The 21,054-nt window shown below is 35.1% G+C and overlaps 9 protein-coding genes and 3 non-coding genes across 12 annotated transcripts; 5 read left to right on the top strand and 7 right to left on the bottom strand. All coding sequences in view use genetic code 12, as the record gives it.

The window, feature by feature from the left end:
- Window positions 1-572: 572 nt before the first annotated feature.
- On the bottom strand, window positions 573-5,138 carry DEHA2C06864g (DEHA2C06864p; the record flags this gene model as incomplete). The annotated part of the gene is made up of 1 exon (XM_457981.1): window positions 573-5,138. One exon carries the CDS (start codon window positions 5,136-5,138, stop codon window positions 573-575), a length of 4,566 nt encoding a protein of 1,521 aa, XP_457981.2.
- Window positions 5,139-5,435: 297 nt separating this feature from the next.
- Window positions 5,436-5,532, bottom strand: DEHA2C06842r. The gene is made up of 2 exons: window positions 5,495-5,532; window positions 5,436-5,472 (listed from the first exon to the last, which is right to left on the bottom strand). It is a non-coding gene; the product is annotated as a tRNA-Arg (tRNA).
- A 293-nt stretch (window positions 5,533-5,825) lies between these two features.
- Window positions 5,826-7,184, top strand: DEHA2C06820g (DEHA2C06820p; the record flags this gene model as incomplete). Its single annotated transcript, XM_457980.1, has 1 exon — window positions 5,826-7,184. One exon carries the CDS (start codon window positions 5,826-5,828, stop codon window positions 7,182-7,184), a length of 1,359 nt encoding a protein of 452 aa, XP_457980.2.
- Window positions 7,185-7,239: 55 nt separating this feature from the next.
- On the bottom strand, window positions 7,240-11,985 carry DEHA2C06798g (DEHA2C06798p; the record flags this gene model as incomplete). Its single annotated transcript, XM_002770136.1, has 1 exon — window positions 7,240-11,985. One exon carries the CDS (start codon window positions 11,983-11,985, stop codon window positions 7,240-7,242), a length of 4,746 nt encoding a protein of 1,581 aa, XP_002770182.1.
- A 435-nt stretch (window positions 11,986-12,420) lies between these two features.
- On the bottom strand, window positions 12,421-13,083 carry DEHA2C06776g (DEHA2C06776p; the record flags this gene model as incomplete). Its single annotated transcript, XM_457978.1, has 1 exon — window positions 12,421-13,083. The coding sequence occupies one exon, from the start codon at window positions 13,081-13,083 to the stop codon at window positions 12,421-12,423; it is 663 nt and encodes a 220-aa protein (XP_457978.1).
- A 313-nt stretch (window positions 13,084-13,396) lies between these two features.
- On the top strand, window positions 13,397-13,468 carry DEHA2C06754r. Its single transcript has one exon. It is a non-coding gene; the product is annotated as a tRNA-Asp (tRNA).
- A 12-nt stretch (window positions 13,469-13,480) lies between these two features.
- On the top strand, window positions 13,481-13,551 carry DEHA2C06732r. Its single transcript has one exon. It is a non-coding gene; the product is annotated as a tRNA-Gly (tRNA).
- An 86-nt stretch (window positions 13,552-13,637) lies between these two features.
- Window positions 13,638-15,032, top strand: DEHA2C06710g (DEHA2C06710p; the record flags this gene model as incomplete). Its single annotated transcript, XM_457977.1, has 1 exon — window positions 13,638-15,032. One exon carries the CDS (start codon window positions 13,638-13,640, stop codon window positions 15,030-15,032), a length of 1,395 nt encoding a protein of 464 aa, XP_457977.2.
- A 434-nt stretch (window positions 15,033-15,466) lies between these two features.
- On the bottom strand, window positions 15,467-17,506 carry DEHA2C06688g (DEHA2C06688p; the record flags this gene model as incomplete). The annotated part of the gene is made up of 1 exon (XM_457976.1): window positions 15,467-17,506. The coding sequence occupies one exon, from the start codon at window positions 17,504-17,506 to the stop codon at window positions 15,467-15,469; it is 2,040 nt and encodes a 679-aa protein (XP_457976.2).
- A 445-nt stretch (window positions 17,507-17,951) lies between these two features.
- DEHA2C06666g (DEHA2C06666p) lies at window positions 17,952-18,947 on the bottom strand (the record flags this gene model as incomplete). The annotated part of the gene is made up of 1 exon (XM_457975.1): window positions 17,952-18,947. The coding sequence occupies one exon, from the start codon at window positions 18,945-18,947 to the stop codon at window positions 17,952-17,954; it is 996 nt and encodes a 331-aa protein (XP_457975.2).
- A 203-nt stretch (window positions 18,948-19,150) lies between these two features.
- Window positions 19,151-20,068, top strand: DEHA2C06644g (DEHA2C06644p; the record flags this gene model as incomplete). Its single annotated transcript, XM_457974.1, has 1 exon — window positions 19,151-20,068. One exon carries the CDS (start codon window positions 19,151-19,153, stop codon window positions 20,066-20,068), a length of 918 nt encoding a protein of 305 aa, XP_457974.2.
- A 55-nt stretch (window positions 20,069-20,123) lies between these two features.
- Window positions 20,124-20,963, bottom strand: DEHA2C06622g (mitochondrial 54S ribosomal protein YmL10/YmL18; the record flags this gene model as incomplete). The annotated part of the gene is made up of 1 exon (XM_457973.1): window positions 20,124-20,963. The coding sequence occupies one exon, from the start codon at window positions 20,961-20,963 to the stop codon at window positions 20,124-20,126; it is 840 nt and encodes a 279-aa protein (XP_457973.1).
- Between the last annotated feature and the right edge of the window lie 91 nt (window positions 20,964-21,054).

Here is a 21,054-nt window from a genome sequence, read left to right as displayed (position 1 = left end):
AAAGTATATGATGTGTATTCAGTAGGGAGTATAAAGACCGATTGGATGGAATCATAAGCATAGGTTGTAGCGGATACCCGGAGTAATAGCCGCTATGATGTCGCGATGAATAGTACGACACTCAAATTGAAATGTCGCGTGTGCAATTGCTGCAAAAGCGTGCTGGGACTTGGATTGGGTGCTACGAAGGTCCCTGAGAGATAAAGGATGGCCCATAGAAAGAGTAGATTCTGAAAAACATTTTATTCTAGTATATATAGTATACTTTTATTGTATAGGCATTGATTTTGATTTTAAAAGATGTAGGGGAATTGAATAAAAAGAATGGTAAAAAAATAGGAAAAAAACAAGAGAACGGAAATAGCAGAGAAGGTGGGAAGAACACACGAATCGCTGATTAAATTTAGGAGATAAGCTTTCAGAGGCGGTTCAAGAATTTAGTCCCAGACATTATATCATTTCGCTTATCGCCGTCGGGAAGTTTCCGAAAACTTGGGCATCTCGGATTGAGTCCGAACAACAGACCCCAAGAAACCAAAAAATACTCGCCTGGAACTGTTTGTAAATATTGATTAAGGATATTCCTGGTCGTTCCATAAATCGAAATAAAGGTCCAAGAGACACGACGAACTCCATGCCTGGGTAGGACTGGAGTCTGGACAAATCGCGCCGTCTTTATTGGTCAATTCAGTCAACCCAGACCATTCGCTTTCTCTGATCCATTTCATATGGCCTTGAAGTCTCTCATTAAGGGCTGTTAAGACACTGACCGAAGGATCCTTACCTTCTTTGTACTCGTTGGAGTTAACATAATGGAATAATAAAAAGGCACGCAAAAAGTAGCCCATACACCAAACCCACTCGGGACCCTGGTGGTAATTCCTTCCCTTAGATGTGGCAAAATCATCACTGTCTTCACCGTTGTTATAGTTAGGTCTGTAGTTCCAGTCGGATGGGTCCAAAGTTCTCATACCAACAGGGCCTCGAATAACCTTATCTGCGACACAGATAGCATGCAATGCCTTGGACGGAGTAAATAGTTCGGGAGCCACAACCATGGCAATTGGGAAGTTTGCACGTAATTGATAATCTTCGAATGGTTTACCGCTCTTGTATAAATCCTTATATATGCCTCTTCTGTTAACGATCAGCGAATCGATCTCGTATTCGCTGTCGTGACTTGGGTCTTCAGGAACATAAAAGCATCTTTCAAAATTATTCAAAATAAGCTTTTCCCAATCCTTTAAAGAAATAGCGGATCCATCTTCACGTTCAACTTCGGTATACTCAAATAAATTTTCTTTATGCAAAATATTGACGAATCTGAGAGCACTCTTCAATAACCCTTGAAGCTCGACGGCAGCACCATCTCTCGGGGTTCCAGGTACACCCTTCGAGCCGGCTTTTTCGCTTTCACCCATTTTGTCCATCCACGTACCACAGTTCGACTGGGATCCACCATGAACAAGACCAGTTTGCCAATCAATGTGTACCTCAACATTAAACCCTTCATCTGACATTTGGGAATCTAAGTTCTTTCCGGCATTTGCTTCGCGATATTTGATGCCCTTGGCATGGCGCTGTAAAATCTCAAATATAATATCTCTGACGGAAGTTTCGTAACTAAAAGCTTTCTGGTCATCATAAGGAATATAGGTATCATCTAACGGAAACCTTCTTGCAACTTTTTCATCTAATATACTAGTTCCATTAGGCGCATGCGTAACGTAATCTTGAATTGCTTGGATAAAAAACCAAGCTGCATCTCTAGCATTGTACCGTGGGTTCCTTCCGGAATCTAAAAGATTTGGAATCAATCCATGTTTCAAAGTCTGGGCAAATCCTAATATATGTTGCTTAGCATCTTCGTACCTACCAGGCGCCAATAATAATCCTCTGAAAGAAATGAATACATCTCTACCCCAGCATCTCATGTAATCATTACTGAAATGTGGTAAGCCAGCCGCTATACAAGGAACTTGTTCCTTACTCTTTAATGATGTCTTCCTCATCTTTGCTACCATTTGTACCGAAGTTAATGCCAAACTCTGCACAAAGTTTGTACCATCCTGAATCTCCTTAGGGAACAATCTCAAAATTCTGAATCTACAGGCTTCATAGGCGACACCAATAACTAAGGCAAAATAATGTGGCCTAAGGAAATAAGGGACAATTCTAATGGCTTCAATTCTGCTTGACAACCAATCTTGGAATTTTTGTAATGATTTGGAGCCTTGCGAATACTTATTTAATCTATTGACAACATAGTCAAGCGGCCATTCACCTTCTCTAAGATGATCACAAAGCGGATGCGCAAGATCATTTTGCCATATCACATTTTTCAATACAGAAATCCAGCCTTCAAAACCGGCATAGATCAAGCTGCCATGTTTAGGAATTTGATAAACACCATCACTTCCATCGCTCGCATCACGTTCTTCTGGTTCTGCACGATACATTAGGGCATTTAAGTCGTATAAGTCTAAGTCTAATGAAGCTTCCACGGCTCCTTCTCTCACAAACGTATCTAATGAGACGTCTACCTTTGGGATCTCAGTTGAAAACACAGCTATAGATCCTGGGATAAAACTCTCATTTACGTGAATTTTAGAATCTTTATCATTGTATTCGATTTCTGGCGCTGGAATTTCTTCTAAAGCAACGGGGATACCGGTCAATTTCTTATCGTCGCGTTGATGACCATCAACTTTCTTTAAAGTGTATGCAAACTCATTTTTTACTTTTGTTCCTCCTAATACCGAAGGTGATAAAGTTTGATGTTCTGCGTTGTCATTAAATTTCGTTCTTGCTATTAAAAACCAACCCTTACCAGTTCTGGAGTTATGTCTTTGAATAGTAATATATTGACCTTCATGATGAATATACATTTCATGATCTCTCAGTATATCATCACTTTCAGTAGCAAGCGACTTTCTAATAGAATGTAATTTTTGCTTTATACTACCAATACCATTTTCACCGTATGTATAAATACGTTTCTCATCAACAACGTTTAGTAATTCTGGATAACATTCATCAAACCCAAATACAGATCCAATTGCAGAAGAGCAGAATGCAACTAATGCTGCATTTGGTAATGTATCCTCTACTGTTCTCTTTTGAGCTGGCATTTCATTGTCATGAGTACAGTCCATGAATAAAGCATGCGGAGCCAGCGAAGTTAAAGCCTTTGGAATTTCTAATTCGGAATATGAATCCCCATATTTGTCTTTCTCAGGCTCCGATAATGCTGGATAAGCAAATTCATCTAATGGCAACCAGGTCAAGGATCCAATTGGACGACCACCATGTTTATGAACCAACGTTGATAATTCGGAAACACTTCCTGCTTGCATGGCTTCTCTAATAAGACTATTGATACCTAATCTTTCGACAAACACTTTATCCATCTCTTCAGACCCACTAAATAATTCAGCAACTATGTATAAGTCTGGATTAACACTTCTGGCAACATCCAATAACTTTTCCCCCACATGCAACGGAGTGGAATGGCAATTGTCAATTCTAAAACCATCGAATACAGATGCACACTCTTTCGTATAGTCGATCATACGTTTCCATAAATGAGGCGAATCTTCTTCTTTGCTTCCATATCTTAATTTGACACAATCTCCCCAAATTACCACTTCTCTTCTCAAGTAGGCCTTAGATTCACTTGACGCAAAGTCTTGTAATGGGTTACCTCCCCAAATCCAACCGTTATTCGCCAAAGCCCATTGTTTTCCATCCGCTCCTTTGAATCTTGTAAAATATGGTTCAGTTAATGGATTATCTTTCGAAACTGGGCCTAACTTTGGGCCGTCATTATCAAGTCTCATGTATCTAATTCTATCTTTTAATTGGTTTTTAATTGATTTTACATCATCGTCATAAACGGCATATAAGTCCAAGTTAATTTCATCAATTATTGAACTAGCCTTACTGGAAATTGTCTCAAAATCAACTTTATTGGAAGGATAATCCAACAAAGTAAATAATACGGCCAAAAACTTGGCGGAGTCTAATTTGTTGGCAAATCTATCTTCTAAAATCACTTGTCCTCTAGTATTACACGTTTCTAAAATATATTTAGACAATTGCTTGATATTGTTTGAATCAATATCAGAAGGAATTGTACCAGGAGAAATCTTTGAATTTCCGTTTTCAAAAGCGTTCTTAAGAGCGTCAACGGACTCTTGTTTATCAAAAACATAATATTGCCATAATTTCAACGGATTCACGACATGTTTCACAATTCCATCAGCAATTGCATTCAAATCATCCTGCGTTTTAATATCCTCAGGTAAACCAAATTCATCTAATTTATTAGAAAATTCAAGCAATTTTTCATCTAACTCGATAGCAGATTGCAAATGTGGAGAGTTTTCCACGTTGTAACCTGCATCGGGGTATTCTCTAATCCATTCAGAGTTATTTGCAGTATGGTTCAACACAACATCAGTCAAAGATAATAAATTGTTTTTTGCTAATAACTCCTTCAAAAATTTAGCAGCATCATCATTGCTTTTAAATAAGTTGGGATCGAATCTCAACTGGTCGTAAATTGAATACGGTGAATTTGATACACCTCTCTCCTGCAAAGGCGTAAAATGGATCATATTATAACCTTTTTTTGAGATATCCTCAAATAATGCGTTCCATTGGTCTAAGGGTCCAATCCACTTTGAAATGACAGACTGAATGTTGATATTGTTAAATGGAACATACTCGTTGCCGATACTCAAGTTAGGTGGTACAACGAAATAAAACTTGTCTGTGGTTCTTTTCTTTTGTTCCTTGTCCTCATAGCAAATATAGTAACAATAACTACCCGGCTTCGAAATCGGAATGTTCACTAAGATATCTCTATGGAAAGAAGTATCAAGGGGATATTCATAGAATTTACTTCTATCAAATTTTGTCGAATATTCTCGAGGAACGTTAGAGAAAATTGTTCCGTTATTAGATACCGCCGAAGCTGCATTTAATGTAAGGTGTAAATTAAACAAAGCATCTCCCTTCTTATAATCCTTGGGGAGTGCAACACTCGGCAAGATCAATACCCCATTCTGTACAGCAGTATTATTGACTGGCTCCCCAGTATTCGATAACCGGAGAATAATTGGACGTCCTGTCATTATTATCTATTATCCGAAGTATAAGGAAGAAGTAATTGGATTCTATTTGAAATTCTATTCTTAGAGGATTTCATAGATTGCTGTAAAATTCAATGCGGGAGTGCCCCACTTGAAAATAAATTTGCAAGTAAATAGTAATAATAGCTATCATCCTACAAATTAATAGATAAACACGCCAGAGATATGACTGACAAATAATTCATACTTTTATATATATATCGTAGATATAGATATACGTTGTAATGGCGTATATGAATAGAACATATTGGTTGTATGTGAAACCAAAAAAAATGTAAGCTTCCCCACCAGGAGTCGAACCTGGAATCTTCTGGTTCCAACCGAGAAGTGGATACGAAATCGTAGCCAGACGCCTTGACCATTGGGCCATGAGGAACGAAGCTTAACACTGTGTAATATTTTTGTTTACTATACCCTGTAATTTTTGTTTCTATTTTCACCTCCATAAATAATATTTATTTTCTTTTATTACCAATATATGATATTGGTTTATGTGACCTGTTTATTGAGTATCACTCTCATTTATTTAGGAATGAATATAAGAATTAAAATAAAAATTGTATAATGGAACAAAGTTGCGGCTCAGAATATTTTTCATTAGATAAATATAAAATATATCTTGATGCTAACAGTATATTTATAATTTTTCTAGAAAGATTAGATTGAGTTATGGAATCTTCGGAGACAGCGTCCGTATCCTCAAGGGCGTCATCGTCTTCAGCTCGACCTAAAAATTATATTTGTGACGAGCCAGACTGCGGGAAGGCCTATTCTAAACCATCGCTCTTAGAACAACATAAAAGATCACATACTAATGAAAGACCCTTTAAATGCTCGGAAACTGGATGCGACAAGTCATTCCTAAGAAAGTCACATTTACAAGCACATTTGCTTTCTCATGAAGATCAAGAAAGTAAACCCTTCCAGTGTGCAACTTGCGGCAAAGGTGTAAATACCTTACAACATTTAAAGAGACACGAAATAACACATACAAAATCATTCATTTGTACATTTGAGGGCTGTAATGAATCATTTTATAAGCATCAGTCACTCAGACACCATACGCTATCGGTTCATGAAAAAAAATTATTATGCAATAAGTGTAATAAATCGTTTAACAGACCGTATCGATTGGCACAGCACAATATTAAATATCACAGTGACTCGCCGGCTTATCAATGTGACCATCAAGGCTGTTTTGGAAATTTTATGACGTGGTCGGCTTTACAATTGCATATAAAAACTGAGCACCCAAAGATAAAGTGTCCTATATGTGGGAAAGGTTGCGTGGGTAAGAAAGGGCTTCGGTCACACATGAATATTCACGATGAAGAAAAGATAGTCAAATTATGGAATTGTAATTATTGTAACATTGGAAAATTTGTGAAAAAAGCTGATTTGATAGATCATTACAACACTTATCACGACAGAAATCTTCCTGATGATTTATTGAAACCGATCGAACGAGAACAGTTAGATAAACTTCTAAGCGAGAAGGACTCTACCAATATTGATTTTAATACTTTAGAAGGATTACAATCAAAAGGGTTTGTGGAAGTACCGTCGGATGAAGAGAAGGAAGAGAATGATTACATGTCCAATGGTTTGCAAGCTTCACATAAATCTTTGAATTCGTTGAATTTAACTTTGGAATCTGGAAAAGCATCTATTGTAGATCTTATTCTGAATAATTATCTGAAAAGGAAAGTTCCATGTCCGAAAAAGAATTGTGATAGAATGTTCAGCCGTGATTATGATCTTGAGAGACATTTAAAGTGGCATGAATCTCACTTAAAAAAGATTGAAGCGTTTTTAAAAAGTCTTGAGCTGGAAGAAAAAGTCCCAGATAGCAATATGCACGATAAGAGGTTATTTCCAGAAAATGATGAACCTGTGATGGCTACCAAGAGACATCATGCAATGGAAAGTAGTGACGACGATTTTGAGCTAGATGACTTGATAGATGAAGAATTAAAATCGATTCAGGCTGGCCAAACGGCAAGTAATAATACTACGAATGTAAAATAGTGTAATATATATATATTTAATATAATGTCATTTATTATAAAATTATATACAATTATTAGTATCTTGGTTTCTTATCGTAGCCTCTTCCACTGCTGTTATACGTATCATGTTTTCTCTTGGTATCATATCTACCATTATTTCTGCCCCCCTGATTATCATGTCTATGTTGATGATCATTGGTTAGTTTGAGACCAGCTGGCGGTGGAGGTGGGGGAGGAATAGGTCTTGAGGGTCCTCTAGATGGAGGTGGTGGAATAGGTCTCTTCTGTTGCAACCTATTTTGTTGATTATTTTGAGTATATGATCTTTGATTATATCTATTCGAATTATAGTTTTCATTGTATCTTCTACCTCCAAATTGTTGATTTTTTTCATTATATCTGGAATCATTCTGCGTATCCTTTTGAGCAGCTATATCTTGTGGTGGAAGAGGAGTACGCAGTTTAGATCTGTTCTCTTCAGTTAGTCTGGAATTCAGTTGAGCTTTCGGCGCGTTCGGTGCGTTAGGTGCGTTAGGTGTGTTAGGTGTGTTAGGTGCGTTAAGTGCGCTAGGTGCATTCGGTTTTCTTGCTGGTATGCTTCCTTTTGTTTGATCTTTGCTGTTAATGCTTTCATTGGATGAAGCTGGAGAAGCCTCTTTCGATACTGGCGTTGAATTAGATTTGTGCGACTCCTTTAATTCCTTCTTTGCTTCTCTGATTCGCGCCTTCAAATCTAATTGTTTGGAATTTTCCTTCTTGTCATCTTGCTTCGATTTTTCTGCGACTTCATTCTCTACCTTGGCTACCTTTTGTGCTCCCGTAGAAGTCTCATCCTTTGGTTGGCTCTTCACTTTATTTTCTCCGTACTTCGAGTAATAATCGTATCTTGTTTTAGCAGAATCAGAAGTTCTCGTACCAGGTCTTGATGATGTTGACTTTGATTCATCATAGCTGATTGTACTTGTATGATTTTTTTTTTCTGAGAGTTCTTTCTCTCTCATAAGCTTCTCCTTAAGCTCCTTCTCTTTGATTCTATCCTTACTTTCTTGCTCTAATTTCTTAATATTTTCTTTTATTGCATTTCGCTTTTGAACATGTGCTTCTTTTTCTTCGTCGTCCATAGGGATAAATTCCCACAAAGGCACCCAATATTTTGATCTCGATTTTACATGTCCAATTAATGCGCTTGATGATAATTTTAAGTCCTCTCTCTCCTCATTCAAGGCAATATTCTCAAGGTAAGTTACAATTTTTTCACAATGATCCTCTACGTTAGGGTAAATACCAACAAGATATTTCAAGAAAGTAATTGCATTACGACGACACATATATTCTTTAACTTCCAATGCTTTGCCAACATCTTTCAAAATAATATCGTGGTATTCAAACAATAATTTACGAAAGATGTCGTACGTTAGTTCTTGAGTAGTGTCTGCTTCTGAAAACAACGTGGAATTTTTTGCTTCAGCATTGAACGTGCTTTCGTTTGACCATGCATGCAACCTCTTTAGTAATTCTGCAAAAAACAAACCAAGATTTTCTGCCTCGGCAGGAGTAGATGTAAATAATGTACCAAATAAAATATTGCTTTTAATTAGTTCATTTAGAGCAATAATAATAGAAAAATTAGTAGCTTCCATCTTATGCAACTGAAATAAAAACTTCGCTGAATACGCTGCATCAAATGATGAGTGAATTGCTCTTGGAAGAAGACAATATTGGAAAAATGATTGAACTTGCAGCTTAATATTTTCAGTACCACCCATTGTGAACCAATGTGATGACTCCTTAGTTAATCTTTTGGAAATTAATTCATAATGCTTCAAGTGACTCTCGTTTTCCTCTGGAATGACTGAAACAAAATCCTCATTTTGTTTTAAATCCTTCTTATACTTATCTATTGATATTCTTGAGACCTCGCTATTTCTTTTATTAATTAAAAGAGTATCCTTGATACTGTTTATATTCGATTTTAACTTCTCTAATTCAGCATCATACAATTCTTCTGTATAATTGATATCATAAAGGGATAATTGCCAGAATGTTGCATACAAGCCAGTTGATAAATAATCCCAGGCTTTTGAAGATAGGGTTTGAGAGCTTTGACTCATAATATCACTCAATACAGGATTGAAAATATCATCAGAATCTGTAGCTGCTAAAATCCTCTTACTGATAGTCTGTCTCCAAATTTCAAATGCAAATGACGGCGGCACATGGTACTTCGTTGTAAATTCTGAAACCGGTAATAATAATTCTGCCAAATCTTCACTATTTCCGAAGAAATTGATTAGTTGCGTAAATAGATGCAAGACTGTACTTAAATCGTCACTCTTATTTGCTAAGACTTTCAAATGAGATTGATCAGAATTAAACAACATATCATCACCTAATTGGCAGAGCAAAATTAATAGTTCATTAACAGCATCAAGTTCCACGAGAGTTTTAACTAATATATGACCAGATTTGAACCTCTCGAACCGTAAATCATCGATTGTTCTATAGACTACCTTCTCTAATGATGATCCACAGTTAATCATATCAATCTGACGTAACGTTAAATCCGCAATTGTTTGGATACCTCCCATACATATAAATATCTCTCTCAAAACAATTAACCCAACGTTTTCTTTATTATGAAGAGATTTCAATAAGAATGTTATCAATGTTTTTAAATCTATTGCATTAGGATAGCGATGACAAATCTTACCAATAAAAGATGCCAATGATTGAATCCATTGACGTTCATTCAACCCATCATCTTGTATATTTGATCTCCCTGAAGCAGTAAGTCTCATCAAAATTGCCAATGTCAACGTATCCCACCCATAATTATTAAAATATCTTGCAGTCTCGACAACCAAGGTATTTAAGTTATCATAACTTTCAATTTGTTGTAAAATAGTTAAGAAACAAGGCAACGGGTTAGAAAAACTGATTTTGGCTAGTCTTCTCATCATAGGACGTACATTCTCCTTGGACAACCTCTTTAGAACATCTTTTGTGGATTTCTCTGCCTTGCCATACGCAATTTTTATCAATGGATTATTTTTCGCTAATACTTGATGCATTTCACTGTATAAATTAAAACGATCTTCAGAATCATAAAACGATAAAATGGAGTAAGCCTTATCAATTATAATTGAGTTTTCTTCTATCAATGGCATAGCTGGAAAAATAAAGTTTCTAAAATAATGAAGCCATTCATGTTTCCTACTTTCATTGTCTTGATTTTTATTTAAATCCCAAACCCCTATTTCACATATTTTAGAAAACAATTCTAAATCCTTAGCTAAGTTTACACCGTTAAATTTAAGGAATTCTTTTGAGATTTTAAACAAATCATCAGGATTGTTGATTTGAGGTATTTTCTTATTCCAGTTTGTATAGAAGTAATGAAAGCGCTTGTGGGTAAAACTCTTAATAGTGGGCTTAAAGCTCAATAATTCTGTACAGGGAGACTCTTCATAACGAACATTGTTAAATGGTCTTGAAAAAGCAACTTGCTTTGACGTTTGTAACCTATCCAATTCTTCGTCAGAAAACACCTTTATAGAACCATATAATGGTGCTAGCATCGAGCTGAATAAACGGTTTATTAATTCATTTATTTCGTCGTCAACATATGCCAAAAAAGGGTATTCAGTCAAAATATAAATCGAAGGCCAATATAAACCGTTACCTAAAAACACACGTAGTAACTGGAATCTAAGATTAGAGTTTAATTTTGACTGCAAAGTGCCCACCTTTTGTTTTGGATTACCTTGGGATGATGGCTTTTTGTCTTTAGATGTATGTTCATCTTCCTCGTCTTCTTGTAATGGAGATGCTAATGCGAGTGCACTAGCACTTGCCTTGAAAATCTTTTCGTTCAACTGTTTTTTATAATCGGCCTCCAAAGCTTTCATTTCTTCATCGCCAGGGGTTACATATTTATAAATCGATCCAAAACTTACAAAACCTTCCTTAATTAAGCAAGCAAACAAAATTTTAAGGGTTTCAGGTAAGTCTTTGTCTAATGGCTGTTTCAGAATTCTCAAGCCAATAATCTTAGCAGCAGTTTCATTACCACCTTGAGAAAGGTTCTCCATGGATGAAAAACAATCGCTCTCTTCTGAAGGCCACCATTGGGATTTTCTTAATAAATCTATAGCAAAGTCTTGATTCCCAACAAAGTTATTACTATATAATTCAATCAAAATATCAAGAGTACGGTTCGGATCCAAATTATAATGCCCAGTCAATTCCTCAATTATACGGAGGGCATAGTCAACTTGATACGAAGTGTCGCTGTATTTCAAAATATTATAAATTTCTACCATCAATTTGGCATATCCTTCTGATTCTTCATGGATTAAATTATATTTCTTCTGCGTATAGAATTCGTCTCTCTTGTGTGTGTTTAATTGCTTCATCAATGTATCCGTAGGAACAATAGACAGTTTCAGTATCGATTCATGACCTATCATTTTTGAAAATGTTGACGCTTTAATTATATTCTGGCGCTGATGAATTTCCAATAAAAGCTTTTGCAAAGAAACTGACAACGGGAAAACGTCGAACACTTGACAAAATATTACAGCTATGAATTCATCTTTAATTGCCAAAGACAAAAATTGTATGATGGCTTCTAACGTTATCTTTTCTTCTTCGTACACTAATAGAAGCTCTGTGAAAATTTGTGATGTGACATTTTCAGTATCTTGGCTTGTTTGATCGGGAGCTTGCAATAATTGTATTAAACTTTCACTTCCAACCCCTTCGAATTCATTGATTACTTTATCGTCAAAGTACATCAAAGCTTCTGATTCTGTACTCATACTTGAGTATATACTGAGGAAACTGTGCTTTGTTAGATAATCAAATATACTAATTCAGCATTATGTACATCTGTTGTTCGAATAATCAAAAATAGTCAGGTACTGCATATACTCATTACCAATATCTACATCCTAATTTAGCAATCTATACCCTATCTACACATCATTTTTCAAGGTCCTTTTTCGGCAATCGAGGAAGTATATGTATACCTTTGTTCTGTTCACTCTCCAGCATTGCTTTCTTGTAATTTTTTAAGTTTAGATATTGAACCTAGATACTTCCGCAAGTGACAAATTTCATGGTATTCAAGGAACATATTTAAAAACATATCTTTAGGGATTGTATTAGAGATCTCGGAGTAGCAGTTCAGGGTTATATATCAATTGGCATACATTATTTTATCTTGCCGTAGGCGTGCAGTCAATTATCTTAGGTTAAGAATTGTTATGTGTATCGCCATATTCTACTGCAAATCTTTTCGCAGCACTTAAACTTGTTGGCTTCTTGGAGTTTACTTGTTTTTTGGTAACCTTCCCAAGCTTTGTTAGATAAAGAAGTAATTTAGCTTCTTCAGAGAAGTAATCAGATGGTAATTTTTCAAGCAATTCGTCGAAGTTATTGTTGAATGTACTAACTTTTCCAATTTGGCGTAAATTCAATAATTTTGTAAACTGAACGTGTGTATCATACTCTTCACTAAATTGTAGTTCGAGGGCTTGAATAAATTGATCGAAGGTCTCAGATTGACTTTCTTCACGAGCCGTATGTTCATTGAACCAGATTTTGGCCCTTCCTGTCATATTTCTTCCTGCAATGATGATAAGCTGCCGATCGTCCAATTCGAAGTTTTCTGAAATTAAAAGAATTTCTTCCGAAAAATGTTTAATTCTATAGAGGTTTCTGCTACCTGAATAAGTAACCTTGGTATTCTGAAGAAACAATTTAGCCTCTCTTTCTAATGTTTCTTTTTTTGCAATTTCCAACTCTCTCTTTCTTTCTTTCCGCTGAAGTTCTCTTTCTTTTTCTAGTTCATTTCTCATCACTTTATTCTCAATCCACAATGCTTCAATAGCCTCATGTAGAATATCTATATACATTTTTATTCTGGCTTCACTGTACTGATATTGTGATACTATCAGTTTTAGGAAATTGTTACCAATTTAATTTATTGATATATGCTTTATTGGCCAAAATACCTTTGATTTAGCTCAATTATTTTCAAGTCAATAATAAGCTATAATAAACTCCTATTTAAATCTTTTCTTGAAAGGATTGGGGATTAATTTACTCTATTTATATTTCACTTGTACAATACATTGTGAAACATGCTTTGAAACATGGAGCACTTTGCAACCTGTGCATCGTAAGGAATATATGGATAATTATGTTTAAATATCTTGCAAGTAAACATCCGTGATAGTTTAGTGGCTAGAATTACCGTTTGTCGCATGGTAGACCGGGGTTCAATTCCCCGTCGCGGAGCATTTCTTTCTAGCGCAAATGGTTTAGTGGTAAAATCCAACGTTGCCATCGTTGGGCCCCCGGTTCGATTCCGGGTTTGCGCATATTTTTTTGGTTTTTAATTTGACATAAAAATGCAATGCTAGATCTTAAATATTCTAGATAAATATTCTAAATATGAGTACAGAATATGAAACTTGTTTTAGGTAATGGACTTGTCAACCTTTCCTGGGAATACATGCTCCTGTTTAGCATTTTGCTATATTTTATTTTTACGCAACTAATATTCGTTTTCGAAGACCACAGCCTTGCTAAGAATTTAAAAGTCATACCATCGGAAGTAATTAATGCATTGTTTGATAATTTCAATAAAAATTTGAATTTCGATAAATATGCTTACGTTCAGTATGCAACTGATTTCGACTACTTGAACTTGGCAATAATTAATTTTATTGTCTTGAGAAGGTCTTCCACTAAGATACCGAACTTGGTTGTATTATTTAATAGAGCCTTACAAGAAGATAAAAATCGATTCGACGGCCTCAGAGATCTTTCTCTACGATATTCTGTTACGTTGAAGCCTATCCCCATTATTGAAAATGTCAATGCCGAAAGTCCGACATGGTCAAAATCTTTCACTAAATTTCACATATTTAATGAAGTTAAATACGATCGTATTGTCTATTTCGACGCAGATTCCATGCTTCTCCATACGCAATGGAATGATAATTCAAGTATTGTTAACAATGAATCCAATGTTCCCGAAAACCTCGATGAATTGTTTACTATACCTGAAATAATCGATATAGCTTTGCCACAAGCGTATTGGCTAACTAAGCATACTAAAGCTTCAGGAAAAATTAAGGCTCCAGACGGAAAGGGGTATCAAGACGAGATAACCGCATTAATCAATGAAATTTCAAAGTCCGTTAATGATAGCTTAGTTTTTGAAAAGCTTCCATCATTGTTAGTTCAAAGTCAGAAGCTGAACCATAGGAATAATTTTTTTGCAACACATGTTATGGTAGTTAAACCTTCGAATGAAATATTTAATGAATTAAAGAAATACGTTCATAATCCTTGGCTTTGGTCACTTCACAAGAGACATGCATTAAGGAATAAATCTGATTATGATATGGAGGTTTTGAACAAGTTTATTGATAATGTTTTACAAGAAAACGAAAATTTCAAAGTTGGAATATTACCACATAAAGTATATGGTGTATTGACAGGAGAATTTAGAGAGTTACTGCATGAATCGTTTGTCTCCGAGGCTCAATTCCTACCATTTATCACCGGCGAATTGAATGAACAATGGCGACCTATTGAAATTATACGAAATATAAAATTGATTCATTTCTCTGATTCTCCTATACCTAAACCATGGGAGGGCATGAATAATTTTCATTTCTACAATAAATTTAGGATATATTGCCATGATGCCGGTTTTGATGCTGATTTATTTAATTCATTATTCCCAACATCGTGGAAGCCAAGACTCACCACCGACTGTGATAGTGTGAATATTTGGAATTGGATCATGGCAGAATATCAAAAATTGCACAATGAATTATGGATGGTGTAGCGCACAATCATCTCTCGGTAAAAGAGTTAGTATACTATTTAACAATAAATCTACTTTACATATCAGGTCATGTTGCATTTGATAGACATTTCTTTCGAAGCGATTTTTAGGACATTAAAATAATATATATCTAGAACAGGTTATAAATTAAGTTAGATAACGCAAATTGATAAGATTTGAAGACTTAAGTATTATTTTAATTTTGTTCATGCGATACCTTTTTTGCAACTTAAATGGAAGAGATATAAGTTTGCTTTTGATTACTATCATCAATTGAATTGAGATTTATACATCATCTCAAGACTAAACGATGATGATCTTTAAGATAATAAGAAAGTACATATACATCTTTGCAAATCAAAGACACATTTATCTCTGTGACATCCCTACACTAACATCTCTACGCATCATATATTCATTAAATATAATAGATATTAAATTTGAAACCCATTGTCGAGCCTTTCTATAAAGCCTCCAATATCATAAGCTCTATCATCGTTGTGTTTACTTTTTTGTAATCCGTCAAACAAGGAGTTATTATCATCGCTTTCATCCGATGCATACAGTATAGCAAAGCTAATATCACTTCTATCTGTACTCAAATCAATATTCGGGATAAGTTTCATGAATGATAAAACTTTGTTTGATTTGGAATTCATAAATTTGTGGGTCACGGATGCATGTAAAAGATTTGTTAACTCTGCCTCTGATAAATGCGTTCGATTGCTTGTTATGGATTTGAATGCTTTATATACATTATAATTTGGTTCAGCCAATGTGTGCTGACTGTCAATAGATGATTCCAATAAAGATTTCAAGCCAGAAGTTGATTGATTTATTTCCAAATTTCGTGAAAAATAATCCAAATTGTGTGATATATTGATTAAATAGTCAATTGAATCTAAGCTGTGAACAATCATCGGTCTTTGAGCTCTATGCATGTCACTTTGTTCAGCATCGTTTAGATTCTTCTCAACAATCTTCAAATAATCATTGATTCGCTTTAAAGGTGAAGTTTGTAGTTTTTTAATACCTTTTTTTGCCAATTTTACGAATTTTTGTTCATTTGATCCAGTCAACTCTGAAATATTATCAACACATGACGATAGTGATAAGCTTGGGGGTGGTTTATACACGGTAGTTACACCTATCGAGTTTAAACTATTCTGTATATCCATCGATATTTTCTTTAACTCAGGTAGGTTGTTATACATTAACATGGTCTTGGTATCTGATCTATAGCTTTCAAATTCTTCCAAAATTTCAATCAATATTTTGAATTTAATTTTTATTGTCGCAAACCTGTGAAGTGCTTTCTTTATGTTACTACTGAAGCTCCCATCCATGCAATTATAAGCGTTAGAAAACATAGTAAAAAACTCATCCAAGGAATCAATAAGATAGTCGATAGAAAAATCGTTAAAGTAATATGTGTTTCTCACGATCTTTGAAATAATCATGTTCGTTCTATTACATAAAAGTAATGACTTGTTTTCATACTTTTGTTTCTGTCGAGCCGAACTAACTATTGTTTCAATGAATCTATCAAGGACAACTTTATTTTTTTTTGCATTCAAGGGTTCAGGGCTGTGGACAGGAATACATGGTTCCTGTAGTTTTTCAGATAAATCGTTCACTGTCTCAACTACATCTTTATTCTCCACGCCGAAGACTCCAGCAGTTTCGGTGCTGTTATCTTTGGAGCTATCAAACTTAGTCCCCAATTGAAAGACTTTAAACCACTCTAACACGTAGGTAACGATACATTTCTCTTCGGGAACAAATAAAGTGAAGTCTTCTGAATCAGCCAACTGCGGTATGCTCACTGTTTTTGCTATTTCAAATATCTTGTTCATATTTTGTAACCTTTTGGAGTATGGCTCAACGGGTACTTCTATCGGTAAGTAGTAATCCAATATACCAAGAAATATCAAATCGGGTCTATTTATCTCCAACGACCAGTCTCTATCGAAATTGGTCACTTGGTTTAAGCCCTTTTTACGAACGATTAAATTCACCCACTCAAGGAGTATTTGCTTAACCTTGACAAACGAGGTTCCATCACTAGAACTTGGCATGGAATTGGTGGTAGCGAAAATAAAAATTGACCATATAAGTCCCAAAATAAGCTTGAGATTTCCTTCAACTATATTATCAGCACTAATATTACAAATGTTGATCTTTAACACAACTTGGACGAATTGAAGAAAATCATTAACGTTCTCATATTTCTGTAGCATGAAGGTTGGTTTTTTATAGACCGGATGCAAAGAATATAGCTTAGCCTGGGGATTTTTATCTGCTATCTCCACGATTATCTTATTGATTAATTTAACTAATACCAACCCATCCAGTAAGTCATACTGTAAGTCAGTAATTTCTTCCTCTATCTTGGAATTTATCCATCTTGTCATGGTTTTATGTTGCAAAGCAACCCAATCATTAGACCCTTCTTGATTAGTTGCGTGTGACATCTCATACTATTTAACGAAACAAGACGTAAAAAATAGTTTTAGAATTAGTTTTAACAAATTACCTAAATTAAGTATCATCAAATCCTTTTACGTAAGAGGTTCTGATACGTCCCTAAAACGGCATATTTATACGATGTCTCAAGTACGGAGATTAATGCGTCAATTTGCCGATAATTAAATGTTTCAAAAGCGCGTTTCAAAACCCTCTATCAATGTAGAAAATCGGGGCGACTACTACGCTACCATTAAATATACGGTACATTAATATTACATATTATTATATAATTGGTATGACTACAAATGAAAAAGATAACTAGAAGATTATAAGCCATTCGAATAGTGTTGCCCAGTAGAAATCATTATCGAATTGTTCCATAATTGTTCTCGGAAAGTAGCTTTAGATAAGTTAAGTATACAAGATAACAATAATGTAGCAACCAGAAGTTTAATTACACTTCATGGTGAAGAAAGGATGGTCCATGGCCTCCTTTGCAGTAGGTCTTAATTGGTGGTCGTATGTTAACAATTTATCGATAAAATCAACTATTTCTTCGGATATTAAATGTTGGTTATCGGAATTGATAAACTGGGACCAAGGTTTTCGAGGATAGTTACCTAGGATGCTGTCGTACTCATCGCTCAATTTTATGCCGTATTTATTAACATAGTTCAATAAATCCTTTGTACCCAAGACTTTTGCAATTTGTACCAATTGATCGTTATTAGAATCACCTCTGAAAAATGGCTCCTTTTTGAAGATAATTGCAGCAAGCATGCATCCAACAGACCACAAGTCCAAAGAATAATCATATTGTTGCAAGTTGACCAATAATTCTGGTCCTTTATGATATCTCGAAGCAACTCTTACGTTGTAGTCCATACCTGAATGATAGAATTCTGCTAAACCCCAATCGATTAATCTCAACTTCTTGGTTAATGGATCAATCATGATATTTTGCGGTTTGACATCACGATGGATTATACCCATCGAATGTGAATAGTCCAAAGCTATCAAGAGCTGTGTGAAGTAATATTGGATGTCACTTATCGTAAACTTAGGATACAAGACACGGAAATCAACATTATTAACCTTTTCAAAAATTAATGCAGGTATCTTCGACAGCTCGTCCCTGACAATATCAAGCAATCCTATAACATTAGGGCCACCCGTCAAATTTTTTAAAATTTTAACTTCACGATAAATTTTCTTCATTTTTACCGGCTTCAACACTTTTATAACGCATGGTTCGTCATTGTAAATATTAATTCCTTGAAACACTTCGGAGTATTTTCCTCTACCTATTTTACTGATAATTTCATAATTTTTAATTTGACCCCATTCTATTTTATGAGTTTCATAATCCCAATATTCAGTCGGTCTATTACTATTAGCATCAGCGTAAACTCTCGCTACTGAGTAGACTCTTGTATTTACACTCATGGATATATATGTAGAAAAATTAGTTTATTCAATATGTATTCCAGGAGTATTTACTAGAGTGCTCTATTGTTGTTGACTGATCATCAACAGTGGAAATTGAAGATAATGCTCATCGCCAAAAACTGCGAGCATTTGTGTAATCAACATAGAATTAGCTATCTGCTACAGTATACATACATATAATGATATAATCCTACTATAATATGTATATATGGAACACTATATCAATAGTTACAGATTATAATAAAGTTGACGATATTCAGATATGGAGCAATACAGAAGGTGATAGCAAGTTAGGTGCAAACGCGTTGAAGTCCAATGACAGTTTTAGAGTCATAAGTTACGTCAAATGTGAATTGATACCCATTTATTTACTTATTAGCAAACCTTTAAGGATATATTCAAATAACGAAAAGACAGCTGAGTTTTTTAAAAAGGAATTAATACAATTTTCAGTCAATTATGACCACATAGGACTAATGATAAAGAATGAGACAGATGAAAACTTATTCCTAGTTTTATATGTGGAGAGTAATTCAGGTGATCTACAGATAAAATGTATTGTTATTGATTTCAGCATACTAGAAAAAGTGCATCAAGCGATTGAAAGCGACAATAGTCCAATAAATACAAGTTCGTTTATAAATTTGGAGAGTTCCATTATCATTCCGAAGTCTTCAAATACAAGCATATTCGACAAAGTACTATCTGGGAAAGGGCGGAGGCTGAAATCGAACCTGTTTATAATGCCTAGCACATCGATTGCGAAGCGTCCTGCAACACAATTATCTTCTTCTGTCTTAACGACAAATGACCAAATAACTCAGGCAGTTAGCAAAGTCATATTATCTGGTTTGAGGATACGAGGGTTGAATTTAAATAGTACCAACCAGTCTACCAACGAAAAAATTGCCATAAAGGAGGTATACAAGATGACGTACAAGTCAACTATGTTCTCGTTGCGAAAATTCAACTATGGGTTTAATCAAGAGCTGCTGAAATCTAGCAAAAATGGCCATGTGGAATTAAATGACATTCAGGATATAGTTGAAAAGTTATTGCAAGTATTTGTGGACATTGATGATCTAGTATCATCGAATTCGACACCCAAGCCCTTTTAATAGTTAATGATGTTATTATTATAAGTATATACATGAGAGATTAATAATAACTATATTATAAATCAGCTACACTAATTTCCGATGATTGAGCAAAATCAGAAGAGGTCTTGTTCGAAGCTGACTCTAATTGCTTAGCCAATTCACTTTTACGAACATTTCTTCTGGCAGAGCTCTCTTGTCCCATATGATCTAACAAAATAGATTTATTTTCAAGTAAATATCCTCTTTTATCAGGGTTGGAGTAGTATCCGATGTCTCTTCTATGAGTGGGTCTAGCTTGAAGCGGCAAATAACCTTTTCTCAAGTAAAAGTAATCTGGGTCTACGTGTGCCTTTAAACCAAGTTCGGAATGATAAACGGCCGTAAATTTTTGCTCAAGGTTTTCAATAGCTCTTATAGCAGACAAAGATGCCTTCGATGCTTCAATACTTAAGGGAACATTGTAGTCCTCTTTTCCATTAGCTAATATCTTAGCGCCATCTTTCAAAGTACCGCTAATTATGCCACAGTCCTTCATAACCTTTATAGTCAAAGTCTCGCCCGGATTTAAAGGAATTCTACCCGTATTCCAGAAATCCTGAATCCTTTCCAAATTAATATCATGATAGATTTTCCTATGTGGTCTCTTGAAACCAATAATTGGGAATCTCTTGTAAAATGGGGTTTGACCACCTTCGTACCATTTAGGAACCTTACCTCTAGCTTTTTGACCTTTTTGACCTCTTCCTGAAGTTTTACCTTTCCCTGAAGCTGGACCTCTACCGAGTCTTTTATATTGCGTTACAGCTCCCTCGAATGGTTCTAATTTCCCTAAGTATGAAATATTACGGAAACTAGTAAGCAAGCTAGACCCAGAAAAAGCCTTGAGCTTGAATGACTGGCCTATATTGAACATTTCCTATTGACTTTGCCTATTTACTTGAAGCTCTCTATTCTTGAAAATTCAACAAATAAATTTTGAAAAATAATCGATCAAATTGGTCGTG

This window comes from Debaryomyces hansenii (genome assembly GCF_000006445.2).
Source record: "Debaryomyces hansenii CBS767 chromosome C complete sequence".
Taxonomy (NCBI): Eukaryota; Fungi; Ascomycota; class Pichiomycetes; order Serinales; family Debaryomycetaceae; genus Debaryomyces; species Debaryomyces hansenii.
The sequence above is the reverse complement of the archived record's forward strand: the minus strand, read 5'-3'. Positions and strand labels throughout refer to the sequence as shown.